General features: G+C 40.6%; 1 protein-coding gene across 1 annotated transcript in view; it reads left to right on the top strand.

The window, feature by feature from the left end:
- Positions 1 to 15,281, top strand: part of RHBDD1 (rhomboid domain containing 1) — a 132,940-nt gene extending 117,659 nt beyond the window's left edge. Inside the window, exon 6 of the mRNA XM_008056967.2 lies at positions 15,116 to 15,281. Within this exon, the coding sequence (XP_008055158.1) occupies positions 15,116 to 15,210 (95 nt within the window). The 3' untranslated portion in view covers positions 15,211 to 15,281. The remainder of the gene's footprint in view (positions 1 to 15,115) is intronic.
- Positions 15,282 to 16,948: the final 1,667 nt, after the last annotated feature.

Raw genomic sequence — 16,948 nt, 5'->3', positions numbered from 1 at the left:
AAAATTTTCAAAATAAAATTAGTGAATGTGGTAGTATACACCTATTGTCCCAGCTACTCAGGAGGCTGTAATGAGGGAATTGGTTGAGGTTACAATGAGCTATGATTGTGCCACTGCACTCTAGCCTGGGTAACAGAGAGAGACTCTGTCGGGGCTGGGGGGGGAAGAGGGAGACACTTTTGGAGGATTTTAGACAGAGGGTCAAGTTCATGAGGCCTTTGTTTTTGAAAAGCTCTCCTCTGTAATCCCAGTACTTCGGGAGGCTGAGGTGAGTGGATTTCCTAAGCCCGTAGGTTCGAGACCCACCCAGGCAACTTGGCGAGGCCTCATCTCTACAATAAATCAAAAATTAGCTGGGCATGGTAGTGCACGCCTGTAGTTCCAGCTACTAGGAAAGCTGCAGCGGAAGGATCACTGGAGCCCAGCAGGTTAAGGCTGTGGTGGCCAGGAGTGTGCCACTGCACTCCAGTCTGGGCGACGGAGTGAGACTCCAACTCAAAAGGAAAAAAAAAGAAAAGCTCTCCTGAAACTGTGTGGATAATGTCTCACAGGTAGACCAGGAGTATAGAGAACTTTTAGGGGTTCAGAATACTGATCTGGGTTCATGATACAGGTGACTCAGACAGAGTTGGTGACAGGACAAATTGAGAGAAATAGGCAAATTTAGGGAATGTTCAGGTTAAAATGGCAGGTTTTGGTGATGGACTGATTTGGGGGGAAGGATTTGAGGAAGAGGACATTGTCAAGGATGCCTTTAGGGTGTTGGCTTTTGTGACTAACTGAATGGATGGTGGGAACCTTTCCAAGAAAAGACAGCCTGAAAAGGAGTTATTAGTGTAACAATAGACACCACTTACCCTTGATTGTTTCAGGCCAGATGCTCACATCCTTTAATTAATTTGTTCCTCAGAACACACCTGTGAGGTAGATTTCTGCATTGCCCAGATGAGATAACTGAGGATCAGGGAGTAAAGTACCTTGTCCAAGGGCACAGAATAAGGGGCAGAACCAGTGTTCAAATTCAGCTCTGTCTGATCCATAACCCATGCCTTTCTACTGTTCCCTACTTGAGTCAGATAGAAGAAGGGCAGCTTTGTGAGACACCGATGTCCACTCCAGATTTGGCAAGGGAGGTATGGGTAAGCAGAATGAAATGACTAGAAAATAGGAGACTTGGAGTTACCCACTCTTAGCTCTTAGGAAAACCATTCGCCTTCTCTGGACTTCAGTTTCCTATCTCTGAAATGAGCAGGTTGGATGCCAACATTCTTCAGAAGATTCCCCCTCCCTGTTCTGAAACTCCATGATTTTTATATGTTCTGGATGCATATCACACACAGTCTCTCTTTTCCACACTTGATAGACTGTTTAGAGCTTCCTTCTTAAAACTATACATAATTCTTTTGGTACTAGCTTTTTATCCAACAAAAGCACAGATTTGGGTATTTCCAAAGAAGTTCTGAGAATAACATATTCCTCTCTTTTCTAAATGTTCAGCTGTTCAAGGTGAGCCTAATTCTAGATTCCTAACTTGAAGTTGAAAGTTTAAAAAATTTAGTTCTGGGGTTTTCTTTTCTGTTCATAAAATAAGTTTTATTTTACTAGAAAGTACTAATAGACATTTAGGAATAACTCATTTGTGTTGTTATTGAATATTTCTCCATAGCACAGACCACTTTAAAATAATTCCTGAGCTCAATCTAGTTCAGTTTGAGGCACTTAGAGGCAGGCTATTTCAAAGGTATAAATCCAGACTGGGGAGCCCTCAGGTCTTCCTGAGGCTGGCAGCATTGTTTGTAAGAAATGTTATGTTTCAGTCACAGTGCTATCCCTTGCCTCTGTAGGTTAACACACATATGCACATGCAAATACACGTACACACAAATACATGCACACACATATACACACACATTCTGTCTATCTAACGGGGCACTCAAGATCAGGATTTAGGGAGGGAGGGTGAGTTAGACACAAAAAGTGATTAATTAGCTCAAGGTTAGGTGAAATACCATCAAATAGAGAAACAAGCATTATTGTTTTAAAATGACCACCATACTTCTAGGATAATTTACCACATCACAGAAATTGGCTTCCCAATTCTAGGCTGCCTCTGACCCACATAAGAAATTCTCAGCTCTGTGGTACAAAGAGCAAGGTTCCTGCTTGTTTGTGTATTTCCCCAGATGGCTTCTCACTGCCCTTTATCTCCTGGAGCTTATCCACTCTGAGTAGAAAGGTTATGTTGCCCTCACTTTCCAAGTTATCTAGGTCTTTGTGGAGGAGCCCACCCTGGTTTTCCAAACAACAAGCGGCTGCCTCTCAAAATTCATGGATATCATACTTTTGACAAGTATGTTGGCCCTCTTTCACTATTTTCAACCTCCCCTTTCACCTTTTATTTCTTTCTTGCCCAGCCAGCACACATCTGTTCACAGGTCTCAGATTGCTTTACTTTCTTGCGGTGGGGTTGAGCTGGGCAGTTCTCCCATGGTGCCCTTAGCCCTTGCCCTGTTGATGTGGGTACCTTTGATACTAGTCATGATTCATCCCAATTGCAGGTTTTTCTCAGAGCAGTTTGTCTTCCTGTAGTTCCACCTGCAAAAGAGTGATGCCAAGTGGCTTTCAGCTTTAATAAGGGCTCTGAACTACCATATTCCCTTAGGCCACTAAGAATCTCAGAGACAATTTTCTAGGTCAGGGATTGTTTTTGTCATTATACATTGATATTGGTTTATCTTTGGACATGTAGGTATGCCCTAATCAGGCTTGTGGTATTTGAAAACTAAAGATAATTTGAATTTGAATTTTTAAAGTCTTTAAGACAGCATTCAGCATAGATGGATATAATACATCCCATATCTTAGCTTATTTCTAGCTATTGAATGTTCTCTAATGTGCTTGGAACTCCAGAGCTCAGGGAAAACTTGTAAATTTCATAGACTAAACAAATAGACTGAATTGTGTTCCAAAGCCTATGGATCTGTAGCCTGCCCTCGCCTGTTTCTCAACCATTTGTGTCTCAGGATTTGAAAACTGTTCAGTGGCTGAGGCCCAAAACTAAAATTACTACACCTTGAGACTCCCTACGTGCCACCGTTTATCTGTATTCCCCTCTGTTCTCCAGCCCTAGTGTCGCTGCTGGACCTGGCTCTCCTGCCTCCCTCTCTGCCTTGCCCTGATGGTGTATTAGTTGGTTCTTTCATTACTCAACAAGCATTTATGATGTGATGCACCTATCATGTACCATGTACCAGGGATGCGGAGGTGATTCCTTTTGTTCCAAAGATTGGGTGTGAGACACTAGATCAGTTTCATCTACTCAATGTTATCACTAATCGAATTTCCAGGGCAATACTGTATTTCTTTTCTTTTCTTTTCTTTTCTTTTTTTCCCCCAGGATGACTCGGTTGCATTGGTATCTTAAAAAATCTATACCATCCAGGGTTGAGCATAGCACAACCTAGGAAACTACCAGGGTCTCAGGCTCATAGAAAATGTGACCAAAAACCTACTTGTCCAAAACCAAAGGGCATACTGGTGCAGATGGTCAAAGCAAAACATAATCCCAGAATACAGTATGGCATATTTCTGATCAAAGTTTCTCAAAGTGAGGCACCTGAGCCAGAGACATTGGACACACTTGAGGTGCTTATGAAAAGTTCAGATTCTGGGTTCCACCAGACATTCATCTGGAATCTGCCACCAGAGCCCTAGAGTCTGCTTCTTACCATGTTCCCCCATATGAGTTTGAGCATCACTGTTCTAGATACAGCTTCTAGTCTTTAGCCTTTTTTTCTTTATTATTTTAAAGATGTGGGATATAATTCAGGGTTAGGTACATAAGTGGTTGTCGTACAGGTGCAGTTTGGGCCTCCCATTGGTCCTCACTTTGCCTGGTTTGGGATCAGGTACCCTTATTAATGTTATGTGCCCTGACCTCCCCAACAGTGATCCGGAATGTGTCATAAAAGCATCAGGTAAGTGTGGGACTGCTAACATGGTTCACTTTATTTGTTGCTAGTTAGTCAGGCCACCTAGCCTGGGAGCCAGCCACCTCAAACCTCTTTCTTTCCCAGGCCCAACAGCCTGGTTTTACCAAGCATGTGGTTACCTGCAGCAGTTGTCCAGTATGACCTGGACTTGGCCACTTAGAGGTGCTTGCTCTCAGCAGAAGTTGCCAATTCCTTGTCCTTTTTAAAAGTTCTCTTCCCACTGGCTATCCATCTTTTTTTCCCTTACTCCTTGAATTCTTGAGATGATGTTTACTTGTACTTTTTTTTCATTTGCAAAGATTAAAAATTGTTTTAGAAAGATTGAGGTTTCTGAGCGGAATATTGGATCATTTCAAATGGTCTTTGATTTCAAAAGTCAATGAAAACATTACCTTGATCCTTTGCTTAAAGAGCTAGAAATTGGGCCATCTCTAGTTTGAAACTCAAGTGGAAGGAAGTGACAAAAAAAAAAGAGGCCTAAATGTTATAAAAAATGCTTCTTTATACCTTTATCATAACAGGGGATTGGAGAACCTGGGCAAAAAGCAGTGGTTTAGAGGAATCTTGTTGTTGGTGAGTGGAGGTCCTACCTCTGCTCTTATAAGACAGTAGACTGTGCAGCTGGCATTGTATTCCTTGGAGGGAGAGAGCTACTGTCTCCGGTAATTATGAAGCCACCACTTGGAACAGGGCTTGTCCACCAGAAAACACATCTGTTTATCCCTGAGATGACTAGGGCCTGCACAACAGCCAGCACCTGCTGAACTTCTAGTTGCCAAGCTGCCAGTTTCAAAGATGCTTAGTTTAGGCTGCCTCAACAAAAGGCTTCCACAAACTGGGTGGTTTAAACAATGGAAATATATTCTCGCAGTTCTGGAGGCCACAAGTCTCAGGTACTAGCATGATCGAGTTCTGGTGAGGTCCCACTTCCTGGATTACAGCCAGCTGACTTCTTGATGTGTCCTCACATGGCAGAGAGAACAAGCCATGGTCTCTATTCTGATAAGGGTACCAATCCCATTATGGGATCTCCACTCCCGTGACCACATCTAAACCTGATTATATACCAGAGGCACCACCTCCAAACCCCATCACATTGAGAGCTAGGACTTCAACATATGGATTTGAGGGAACACAAACATTCAGTTTGTGGCAGATGCCTCTGTAGCCTCTCTGAGCCTGGGCCAACCTAGCAGGACAGCAGCAGCTAACTCCCTGGGGTCATAAACTGAGGAATTAGAAACATTCTCCTGGAAGGAACCATTAGTGCTGGAAGCCTTTGCAGATTTCTAGGACTCATGGAATATTCTGTTTATACATCCTGGTCTCATACATTAGCCTAGTGCCAGGCCAGAGAAACCCCCAAGTCAAACCAAGTTCTGAGTGTTCTTAGGCAGCTGTTCATACTGAACCAGTGTGTCAGGCACAGTCAGAATGAGAGCTAGATGTTCCTTTTTTGTCATTTCCTCCCTTCTGATACTCTGCTGTCGGGGAGTGGGGGGGTGGGGGGGATATGAGGAGGCGGGGCATAAGAGAAGGATTGGGGGCCAGGATAAGTGGAGGTTGGAGTGAAAATATGAACCAGTAAACAGAACTCCTGTGATTAGGCCTAAAATACACCATTTTTAGTATTACTACATCTAGGATTGATTGTCATATTATCATATATTGTATCTGTTTCTCTCTCTAATTTGGAGTTAGTGTGGTAAGCAGGCTTCAGTAAAGCACCCAGTAACACAAGGCAGTGTGCACAATAGCAAGAGTAAATCTGGAATTTAGAACTGGTTAAAAGCTTTACATTCATATCCATATCTATATCTCTCCCAGTGCCTTGTCAATCTCCTCTGCTCTGGAAGAATTCTGATATGACATAGAAACTGCTAGATGCTGGCAAATAATCTCTGGGTTTCAGGCCATCTAGACAATAAACAACTCCATAATATTCAGTGCAGTAGCTTCTGTAGAGCCCATCTGTTTCAAAATAACCCTAATTCTGCTTACGATGCGGAATGCTTTGTTGACTGGAATTTGTCCTAGTTTTCTTCTGCAGATTTCAGTGTTACAGGCCTCTGGTTCCACCTGCTGGTAAATATAAATACTGGAATGAAACCTGGGATGGATATTTTCAGTTGAAAGAAAAATTGAGTGTAGCTCAGTGGTTCTCAAAGGCTGATGTACATCAGAATCACCTGGGAGTCCATTAAAAATACAGCAACCCATCCTTCATGGCAAGCCCATCCAATCAATAACTACTTCTTACACAACCCTCCCAGTGATTCACACACCCATACCAATGTTAGAAAACCGTGTCACCTGGAATTCCGGGATCCTGGGATGATTCCACCCTATGTCCTCCTCATTCCCAAACAGGGGATGACAAAGTGACAAAGCCTGCTTGATATACCTGCCTCCAGCTCTTCTGGTTGAACCAGGTAACTCCTAATGGCAAAGTCAAAGCTTTATTTAGAACTCATTTAAAAAATTAAAAAGTGGAGAAGCCTGGCAAAAACATTACTTAACCAAGTGCTCAGAGTTAGAATCACCAGTAGTGAGTCCTGTTGATAGCATATACTTCTGACATGTGATGAGAATGGCACTTCAACTCTGTGGTATTCTTCACTAAAACCCATAACCCCAGTCTAAACATGAGGACGAACATTGGATAACCCAAACTGAGGGACATTTTATAGGATATCTGGCTAGTACTACTCAAGATTGCCAAGGTCATGGGAGATAAGAAAGGAATGAGAAAGGGTCACAGACCAAAAGAGACTAAGGAGATATGATAGCTAAATGTACTATGGTCTCCTGGATTGGATCCTGGTACAGAACGAGAAAATTAGTGGAAAAACTGGCGAAATCCAAATATCTGGAATTTAGTTCATAGTGATAGATCAATGTTGGTTTCTTAATTTTGACAATGGTACACGATAATGTAAGATACTAACATTTAGAGAATTGAATTGTCTGTATTATCTTTCCCAACTTGTATGTAAACTTAAAATTAGTCCAAAGTAAAAAGTTTATTTAAAAAATGTTAAACATTGGGGTGGGAGGTGACACTGAATGAGACCAAATGAGCTGGAGGACATTACCAAGGAACATGGTCGGTTCTCTGTCCAACTGCCGAAGGTCATGGGTAGGCTAGCTGGTAGAACAGCAACTCTTCCCTCTATAGGCCAGCTGTCTTTCTGGGAGCCAAACAATCATGGGCTCTTGAGCCTCTGTGTGGAAGTGTCAGACGTCTAGCCCTCTTGGTGTATAGGTGAGGAGCCCAAGGCCCAGGGAGAAGTGACTTGTGCAAGGTTCTGGTAGAGCCAGGATGTGAACCCACATCTGGTGAAATGAGTTCTTTGTTTCACAGCATTTCTTAGTTATTTGATGTATCATCTGCTACAGAATCACCTAGGTGCTCGTTAAATGCAGCTTCCTAAACTCCAACTACCACTTACTGCATGAGAATTTCTGGCAGTAGGATCCAGAAATCTGCATTTTTATTAACTTCTCCATTTTCATGCACACTTGAGATTGAAGACCACTGCAGCATAGTGGGCAGCTGTCTATTTCATCATATTTCCTAGTCTAGCATTGCCCAAACCTCTTGCATTTGAGCTATTGAAGACCCCAGCTCGGAATCCCACTTGCATTGGTCAATTGGTTTTTGTTTGATGGAGCCTACTGTGCATAGCACTAGGGCTGCTAAAAGCTGGGAAGGGGAGAATCAGCCACAGCCATTCTTCTGGATGAAAGTCATAGCAGGTGGCAATCAGCGGGACTAGGACCCAACGTGTTTTGAAGAAAGGCAATATTTTTTTCATTTTGAGCTTAGTTTATTATAGTTTAAGTACTCTCTCCCTCACTACCTTTTTCTTTTTTACATAATAAAATTAAAGCCTACTCAAAGATAACCCTAAGATCAAGAAGCAAGAGGTTGAGAATTGGAGTCAAATCAAGGTTCTGAGGAAGCCATCTAGAAGTTTTTTCCTGCCTGACTTTATCCCATCATACACTACTTGGACATCTTCAGGAAAGCCAGGCCTTAACAAGAGACAGCGACAAGTCTTTTCTACCCCAAGATAAAGGTCAGAACAGACCAAGTGCCCAGATGCCTGGAAGTCTGGAATAGGCAAGCTTTTGGAGCTAAGGAATCCTTTAAGGCCTGAGGGTCCTGTAGTGGAGATGAGCAAAGATGCAGGCCCCACAGAAATTGGAGAGCAGCTGCCCTCACTGTGCTGGGGGCTCCTGTGGCTCTGTCTGTGGGCTGGTGTGGAATCTGCATCAGAAACATCAGGAAAGGCCTGGCTATACCTGCCTCTCCCCTGAGTCAGGCACATTGGCCCTGGAGCTTCTGAGAGATTGTGGGATTTTAATATTTAGAAGCATTTTCATTCTTTTTTCTAGTATGTTCTAGGCATACATATATATATATATATATATTTACACACACACACACACATATATATACACACACATATATACATTTGATCACAACTCCCCATCTCTCTACAAATGACTTCTTCATTCTACCTTCAGTTTTCTTTTTTCTATGGTAAAATATGTTATCAAATCTGTGCCTCAATACAGGACCCATGTCCAATTTCTCTGTCATCCCGGCCTGGCACTAAGCGTCCATGTTTGTGTTAGACAGTGAGAACACAGAAGTGAGAGCCACAGCCTCTGTCCTTAAGGATCTGCACATTCAGTTTTCTAAAAGTCTTCATATATTTGTCCAGTAAATATTTCTAGATGATTTTGAATTGACAAAAAAGATACAGATCCAAAGTATATAAATAGGGAAGGATATTCTTGGCGATCACCAACCTCTTTCAACCTCCAAAGTCAGCTGATATGATTGGATATACTGAGACACCTCCAGATTGCTCACCAAAAGATTACTATTTTACATCAAGGGAAATTTGAAGCATCCTAAAGTATCATTAAACGTATATAAAAGGTCTTTGAAAATCATTCCCAATTTCATTAAAATACCTCTTGATAAAGTCCTAAGGTGGTAACAAAATTTTGAAAGGATTTAAGACAGACTGATATTTTTAAAAATAGGAATATCTTTTTTTTTTTAACTGAAATCTGTATTCATTTTTTTTAAAAAAAATGCTTCAAGTTACAGTGATTCCTCATGAGAGGTGAACACTATTCCTTAGCTGCTTCTTCCTTCCTTGGTGCTTCTCAGTAAAATGAAGTAGAAAGAACATAGAGAAATTCTGTAAGAAATAATAAACTGGGCTCCGTTTTTTAAAAACTACTTGACAATTAACTACCAAGACTGGGATTTGCAGCTGGGTCAATCTTTTGCTTAAACCTTACTGTTTGTCAGAGGAGACCCTAACTCTAGATACATTGTTATCCAAAATAAAATCTTACAGTATGCAACAAGGCTTATTTAAGGCTTAATATAAATTATTTCTGCTGTTTTTTAAACAGACCCTGTCTCCAAGTCACAATTAAGGCAGAAATATTCTTCAGGTTTGCACATTCTGGTATAGGCAATAAGGAAGACGACTGATCCACCTTATATCTGAAGAAGAGTAGATAGGGATCTAGATTTGAGTCTAGACTCAGACACTGACCAGCTGTGTGGTTTTGGCAAGTTATTTAAAATCTTTAAGCCTTAATTCCTTCTCTGTAAAATAGATAAGGAATTTCTACTTGGGGGATAAGTAGGATAAAAACCACATATAACAATATGGATGACTCTCACAAACATAATGTAAAATGAAGCCACTCACAAAGAGTACATATTATATGAACCCATCTATAGACACAAATAGGAAAAACAAATCTACACAAGTCAAGACAGTGGGTACTCATGGAGATCAGGTGGTAACTGGGAGCAGGTGCATGTAGGTTTCTGAGTATAGGAAATATTCTGGTATTTTTAGAAATATCCTAATATTTTGATCTGGATGTTGATCTCATATGTTTGGTTCCTGAAAATTAATCAAGTTATACACTTCAAAAGGCAGAGGGGTGGCAAATAGGATGATCATGTAGCAGTTGTCCCACAAATTTACTTTGGCTCTCTTTGACTTTTTTCTTTAAATTCTTGAGGTCAAACCATCCGTTGTCTATATTGTAACAAACACTGGACCTGACATATTGGTTTCAATATTTTAGGTTATAGCCTGTTGATTTTAAGTCACTTGTATTAATTAAAGATCTTCAAAATTAACTAACTGGGGAGGAGAAAAGTAAAGTAGGGACTGGGTTGATCTCCATTTCACAACACAGAGTACTAACCACTATGATCACAGTGATCTCCATTTTAAAGATTCTCATTTTGAGATTCCAGGTATTTTTTCAGTTGGGAAATTCCCACTGTCGCTGACTTGATTGGTTGAAAAGTAGAAACGTAAATATTTTCTCTGTCAAGTCATATCTAAATGTTACCTTTCTCATAAACCATAATGAAATTGACATTTTTCTGAAAGTTATAAGTGAAAGTTTTAAGTGAATTTCAAACTTTTTAAAATTTATTTTAAAGATGTGGGGTAAATTCAGGATTAGGTACATAAGTAATCATCATACAGGTAAAGTTTGGTCCCCATTTCACCTAGTTTGGGATAAGGTACCCTTATTGATGTCAAGCTATTTTTAAAGAGAAAGATAATATAATTAATAAAGTGGCTACTGTCCTCAAGTACCTCCCTTTTTCAAAAATTTTCTTGCTAAACTGTTAGACCTGGGATTTCTTCCAGGTCTTTTTGGGTTTTTGTCAGTAAATGACTTTGCAACCATCCTTTCAGGAGACGTTTTGGAGGCTTTGCAATTCATGGAGTGCTAATAAAGTAACATTCTTGAAAGGCAGAACATGGATTCTGTGCTGCTGCCCTCACTTGACAACAGAAATCCAAGAGCATGCTGGTGATTTGTACAGAGGTTTTCTGGTATTTTTGTTTGTTTGTTTGTTTTTTAAGTGATTGCCTCTTTACCTCTCTAATTTAAGGGAGCACTATTATGCTACCCTGAGACTTCACTTTAGTATAATTTCACTGAATGATATATAGAGTGCTCATCAGATCATGGGCAGGATCTACGAATACCAACAAATTAAATATCTCTATTTACATGAATGACGAACAATAGGGAAAATGGTCATCAACTCGTGGTGCTCCTTTTAGCAATTCTTATCTGGATGGAATTGCTTCTCTTCTCTTAGATGTAAAATGTAGAGGTTACTGCCTTATACATAAGGGTAGAGAACTGAAAATTTGTCCATCAAGAACCACAAATCAATAAATCTAATGATCTCACTACTAGTGCTATAATTGAGCTAAGTCATCTTAAACTGGGCACTGTTCCTGAGGTTCTTTGAAGCATGCTCACTGTTTCTTTGAGTAAAATTGAAGACTGACCTCCATTTACAAGAACACAGAGGCAAGGCTCATAAATACTAATATTCTGTACCAAGATCTTTGGAACAGGACCATTTCACCCAGGCCTATAAATGCTCAATGCACGATTTAACTAAGCAGAGAAAAGAAGGTCTTGCCTGGGTGCTCCAGCTTTCCCAGTGACCCAAAGGCTCCTCAGTGTTTCAAAAGTGTACTGCTCAATAAAGGTTGTTAATTACCTTTTTATGTCTATTTCTTAGAAGGCAAATACTTAGCAACTAACAGCCCCACACTAATGTAAGTACATATCAGTAACACAAGGATAAGACCCTTTGAGAAATGTCTGTAGAGGATGCTGGAGGATATGGAGAGAAGTAATAGGTCATGTGACATAAGTGGGAAGTATAGAAACAGTTTAACAAGTAAATGCACAGGCGGGGAATTGGAAGATACAGCCTGGCCAAAACTGAGTGGACAGTCAGGAGGCTTTGTCCCCAGTATAGTTTTGGCTCAAAGCACAAACACAATAGGCAGTGTTGGTGAACTGGCATCAAATTTGTGATTCTCTTTGAGATATCAGAGATTAACTTACACTTAAAAGCTCCCCCTCCCCCCCCCCAGTTTAACTAGTATTTAGAACAGTATGGTGTTCAGAGCCTGAAGTAAAGCAATTCAGCGATTCTTCAAATGGTACCCATAAAATCATACATGATTACAAATTAGGCATTATTGTGGTTGTGCTTGTTGTATTGTTATACTCAAGGCCCCATTGATGCTCCTAGAAAGCTGAACAGCTCTAGTAACCAGTGGGATTTAAGGACACCCATGTTGAAACACATTATTGATAACAACAAGCTTTCCACAGAGTTGGAGGTTTAGACTAGACCTTATTTTTCTATTTTCACATAGCAGTGAGTTCTCCACATGTCCATGAAGAAAAGGGACACTGGGTTTGGGCAGGAAGGCAGAGAATGGTAAGAGCTGTAATGTTTAACACATTTGGTGTGTGAGAAGGCATGGCAATGTGGGGAAGTGGGAAGAGAGTCAGAAGACCTGGGTTCATGTTTTGCTTCTGTTCATGCTAGCTTCGTGATCTTAAAAGTGGCCCTGACACTGAGCCTCAGTTTCTTCGTCTGCAAAATTGGAATGATTAATTGGGAGTAAAAGCTAAGTGAAATAGGGCCCTTTGAAAAGGCTCTGTAAGTAAATGAGTGATGATTGTTCTTCCCTCAATATGAGTTTTCCACTTCAACACGTGGCATTTCTTCTGTTGGCTCAGCCCTGGTTCTCCTCAAATGCCCTGCAAATGGGTCCAAGACCTTGTGTGCTGGCAGCTCATTTTGAGACCTGGACCTTAGGAACCTTCACTGTCTGCCTCTTTTAATTCTTCCCTGCATTTCCCTTTATGGGAATGTTAATCTTTGGACTTTTTCTTTTAAAGACAAGCTAAAGAAAACACCAGAGGACACTGTGATTCCCTTTGGGAGTCTGAGCAGTCTGTCAGCTTCCATGGGTTTGTGCCCTATGGCCCAGAGTCAACATGCCACGTCGAGCTTGCTGCTGACTCTGTCCACAGCTAGTCCTAACAGAGCTCCCTGCCCATCTGGAACAGGGTGTCAAATCCTGGCCTGCACTCACAAGCACAATTAAGAATAGTCTTGTTGAAAACAACTGTTAAAAGGCAAAGTAGGATTTGGATCTCATCATATAAAACAATCTTAAGTAATAATCAAATGGTGATTTGATGCATGAATTTGTACATTTCAAAGCATTTACCATTTTAAATAGAAACCTGTTTACAAAAACATATAGCAAAGACTGTATCCCGTGAAACTTTTAATCTTGCAGTGTTCATAAATCTTTATGATGAATATCTTCTAAGCCTATGTTTCAATGTCATCTTTAATGAAAGTTAATAAATTGATATATATTTCACTATCTCACAGTCCCTTGAAGTGGAAGTTTACCCAGCAGAAGTGAATGTGAAGGCTAAGCCTGCCCTTTCCATTTCTGGGTATACTAGTTAGGAAGAGTACAAGGGGTTTGGGAGGTATAATTCTTCCATGGTCTCAATTGGAAAGGAGAACCAGTTATGGATAAGCATTGGGCCCCTCATCACAGTAGGGGAAACAAAAACCTAAAAAGGAGCTGCCTTTTGACTACTTTTAAAAATTATCCTTGACAACTGAAATTTCAGTTGTGGATTGAACAGACTGACTCTTAGGTTCCACTGCTTTCTCTGACATCTTTTCATTATAGTCTTAGCAATTGTCATGTCAGTATAAACATAAGTGAAAGCATCTTTGAAAAGGTGCCACTCTTGGAGAATGAGCAAGAGGGATCAACTTTCACTTGCTTTCCATCCTGGCTTGATTCCCACCTTGCCCACCCACCCTTCCCAGCTAGGCCAGTGCCGCCAGCACATTTGGCCCTGAATCAATCATGTCAGAACTTCAACACAGAGTGTTGGGTGTCATTATCTGGCTGTAACATGTCCCTTTGGAAGTCATAAGCAGGTGCTGTTGAGTCAAGTCCACATGTTTATTGGTCAGCTACTATGTTTTAGGACTATCCCAGGCACTGGGTAGCAGGGAGATGTGTCAGAGATACCTCCTGCCATTTTAGAGCTTATGCTCCTAGTAGGAAAAAAAAGAGGAGTGCACAAAATGGCTACACTTTTTGGCAGGATGTAGAGACTGTTGAATGAGGACAACCGAATGGAAGGTGCTGAAAGCTGAAGAGTTTTAACTGGAAAATAGTCTTTCCTTGACATGGTCTGGCATTAGAAGAGTGAATGAGACTTCTGGTTGATGTAGGTGATGGGAGGGGGCCTTTCAGGTCAAATTAACAGGGTTAGCAGAGCCATAGAAATAAAAAGATACAACCTTTTTGGTCCACATGCTTAAAAGTAAACCTGCTACTTACCCATCTCTATCAGTGATGCTTCTGCCTGGTTGCTTCATGGGAAGATTGAAGCTCTTTCATTAGATTTAGGCTACTGGTTCCTTGAGATCAAGGACTATGTATTTTTCTCCCTTTATTATGTCCTCGATGCCTGGGAGAATTTTTTAATGTAGTGATTGAAATGCTTATATCATTACAAACTATATTTTATATATGTTTGCAACCCCAAGAAAGTCTTTTCAATAAAAATTTCCACAGTCCTTCATATGACCTTTAAGCATTATGCCTGCTCGGATATTGATCAGTATGACAACCGCTCCATGCTATGGTCCATGATGCCCTGTGGGTGCTTGTGTGTTTTAATCAGGTGTGATTCTAACTGGCCAAAGTCATACAGGAGATGGCAGATTAGAGAGAGGAAAGGGGAGGACCCAGAGACAGATCAGAAGATGCCAACTAGCAGGGTGGGTGAAAAAGCTAGTAGAGGTGGTGACAAGTTATAATTAAGCATTAAAAAAAAAGGCGGTAAGCCCTTAAGACATTATGTGAGTGTAATGATGTAAATAGCAGAGCATGGGAGAAGGTAAAATAATATGGAGCATGGTAGAAGGATTATTAAAAAGCTTTGAAATGAGTCAAATTAGATTCATGAACTGAACCACACTAAAAATATTTTCTTGATGTTGAAATGTAGTATTGACAGCTAAAGTTGAAATATGTTTGTTATATTTCTGTTTCGTGTTAAAATAAAGATGACAGCAAAGCTTTCATTTTGTTCCCTTGGAATTGTAGGGTACACAATGCCTTGTAAATGTCAAAAGGATGGATAGGCAGTATTTGATTTTTCCCTTTGCTTTCTCACTACAGGAAATACCAGAAATAGCCCACCGCCCTACGGGTTTCGTCTCTCACCAGAAGAAGAAATGAGGAGACAGCGGCTTCATAGATTTGATGGCCAGTGAAATCGTTCAGTTGTGTAATTATTACCCATTATATTCCCCAAGCCTCTAACTTTTTTAAACAAAAGAAGAAAACACCATTATTGTTTTAGATTGCTCACGTCTGTCTTGGACCATCTAGAGTGTAGATTCACAAGCCACATTGACTTGTTCTGAAACCAGACTTGTTGAATGCAACTCCCAGCTTTCTGGGAGTGGCCCTTCTCCTAGCCTTGTTCTCTCCACAAACAGAAGGTCACTTTCTCAATGAGGGAGTCAGTTTCCACACTTCATTTTCTCACTGCTTACTCAGCAGCGTCTCTGCCTTGTTTTGCTTTTGAAGACTTTGACTTTCACCAGGAGGTTTTATTTCTACCAGTCGGGAAGATAGTCCCTCATTCTGCCCGGGGTGTCTCATGTTTTATTTGGCAGGAGGTGAAGAGCCATCCCTGTGTCCTTCTTGCATGTAGCCATGGTGGCTGTCCAGGAACAGGATGTGGCTACCTTGGCAGCATGTATTATTCTCCCTGGCCCAGGCACCTCAGCTCCTTGGCCCCCTGCATCTTGGTGGTGTTTACAGTATACTTGCTCTGCTCCTGTGTTGCTCTGCCTCTATAGGATGTTTTATTGAGATGCTTAAGAAATACCTAAGGTGGGAAAAATACCCACACATTACATTAGGTATCAGGTGGCACCAGTGACATAGGTTCCCAGCTGCCTGTCCAGTGGCAGTATGTACACCTGGGAGATGGGACTTGTCATTTAACTAATCAGCAAAGTAGCAGCAAATGCCACATACAGACTAGAGTGAAGGCATTCAGTGGGTTGATCACTAGAAATCCTTCTTGCAAAAAGTATTTTTTTCTCATAAAAATGCCTCTTAATTAACCACTGTAATAGCCACTTGTCCAGGCCAAGTGTCCAAAAAACAACCCTGGGCCCTGCAGTGTTAAAATCCAAATTCTCTGTCCGAGTCATTTGAGGTGTTTCCTGGTACTTGTGTTTGCTGAATAAAAGAACAAAGTCAAAACATCACTGATGTTGTATTGTCACAGAGAAACTTATTTTTAAAGAGAGTTAGAAGCAGAAAAGGAATGGATCAAAGACCTAAACATAAAACCTAAACAAAACAAAAAAAAGCAGAAAAGGACTCTCCTTTCTTTATGTAATTACCATTAAATGCAATTTTTTGATTATGTAAGTAATAGTTATGCTTTTTATATGCACAAAACAAAAATCTGAAAGGGGGCATATGTAAATGTTAGCAGAGATTATCTTTGGGGTGGAGTACATGGGATTTTGCTTTCTGCTTTTTTACAGTTTTATATTGTAGTCTTTGAAAAACATGTTTGTGTATGTGTAGTATTTTTGTAATCAGAAAAACTTATTTATATAACTATAAATCAAGAAATATATCATCAGGAAAATAGACTTAAAAATAAGTCCTTTATGTCCATTGTGTGAATTTTCACAATACAAACAGAAATTCAAATAAATGCATACACGATTTTAAAAATCACCTGTATTCCCACCACTTTAGAGGTACTCAGGGTTAACATTCTGGGGGCACTGCCTTCTCTTTTTTTTTGTATACATTTGACAATTTGGAGCATACTGAGTATGCGGTTTTGTACCCAGTTCCTGATCTGAATCTACCTAGGTGAGGCAGAAGCCCTAACACTTACATATAAATGAGCTAAGGCAACCACTGGAGTCCTGGAAGCACTTGACCTCCTGACTGGCACAATGATACCTGAGCTCT

Source organism: Carlito syrichta, unplaced genomic scaffold (genome assembly GCF_000164805.1).
Source record: "Carlito syrichta isolate Samal-C Ts95f unplaced genomic scaffold, Tarsius_syrichta-2.0.1 Scaffold302584, whole genome shotgun sequence".
In the NCBI taxonomy this organism is placed as follows: domain Eukaryota; kingdom Metazoa; phylum Chordata; class Mammalia; order Primates; family Tarsiidae; genus Carlito; species Carlito syrichta.
Note: the sequence above shows the minus strand (reverse complement) of the source record. Positions and strands in the feature narration are given on the sequence as shown.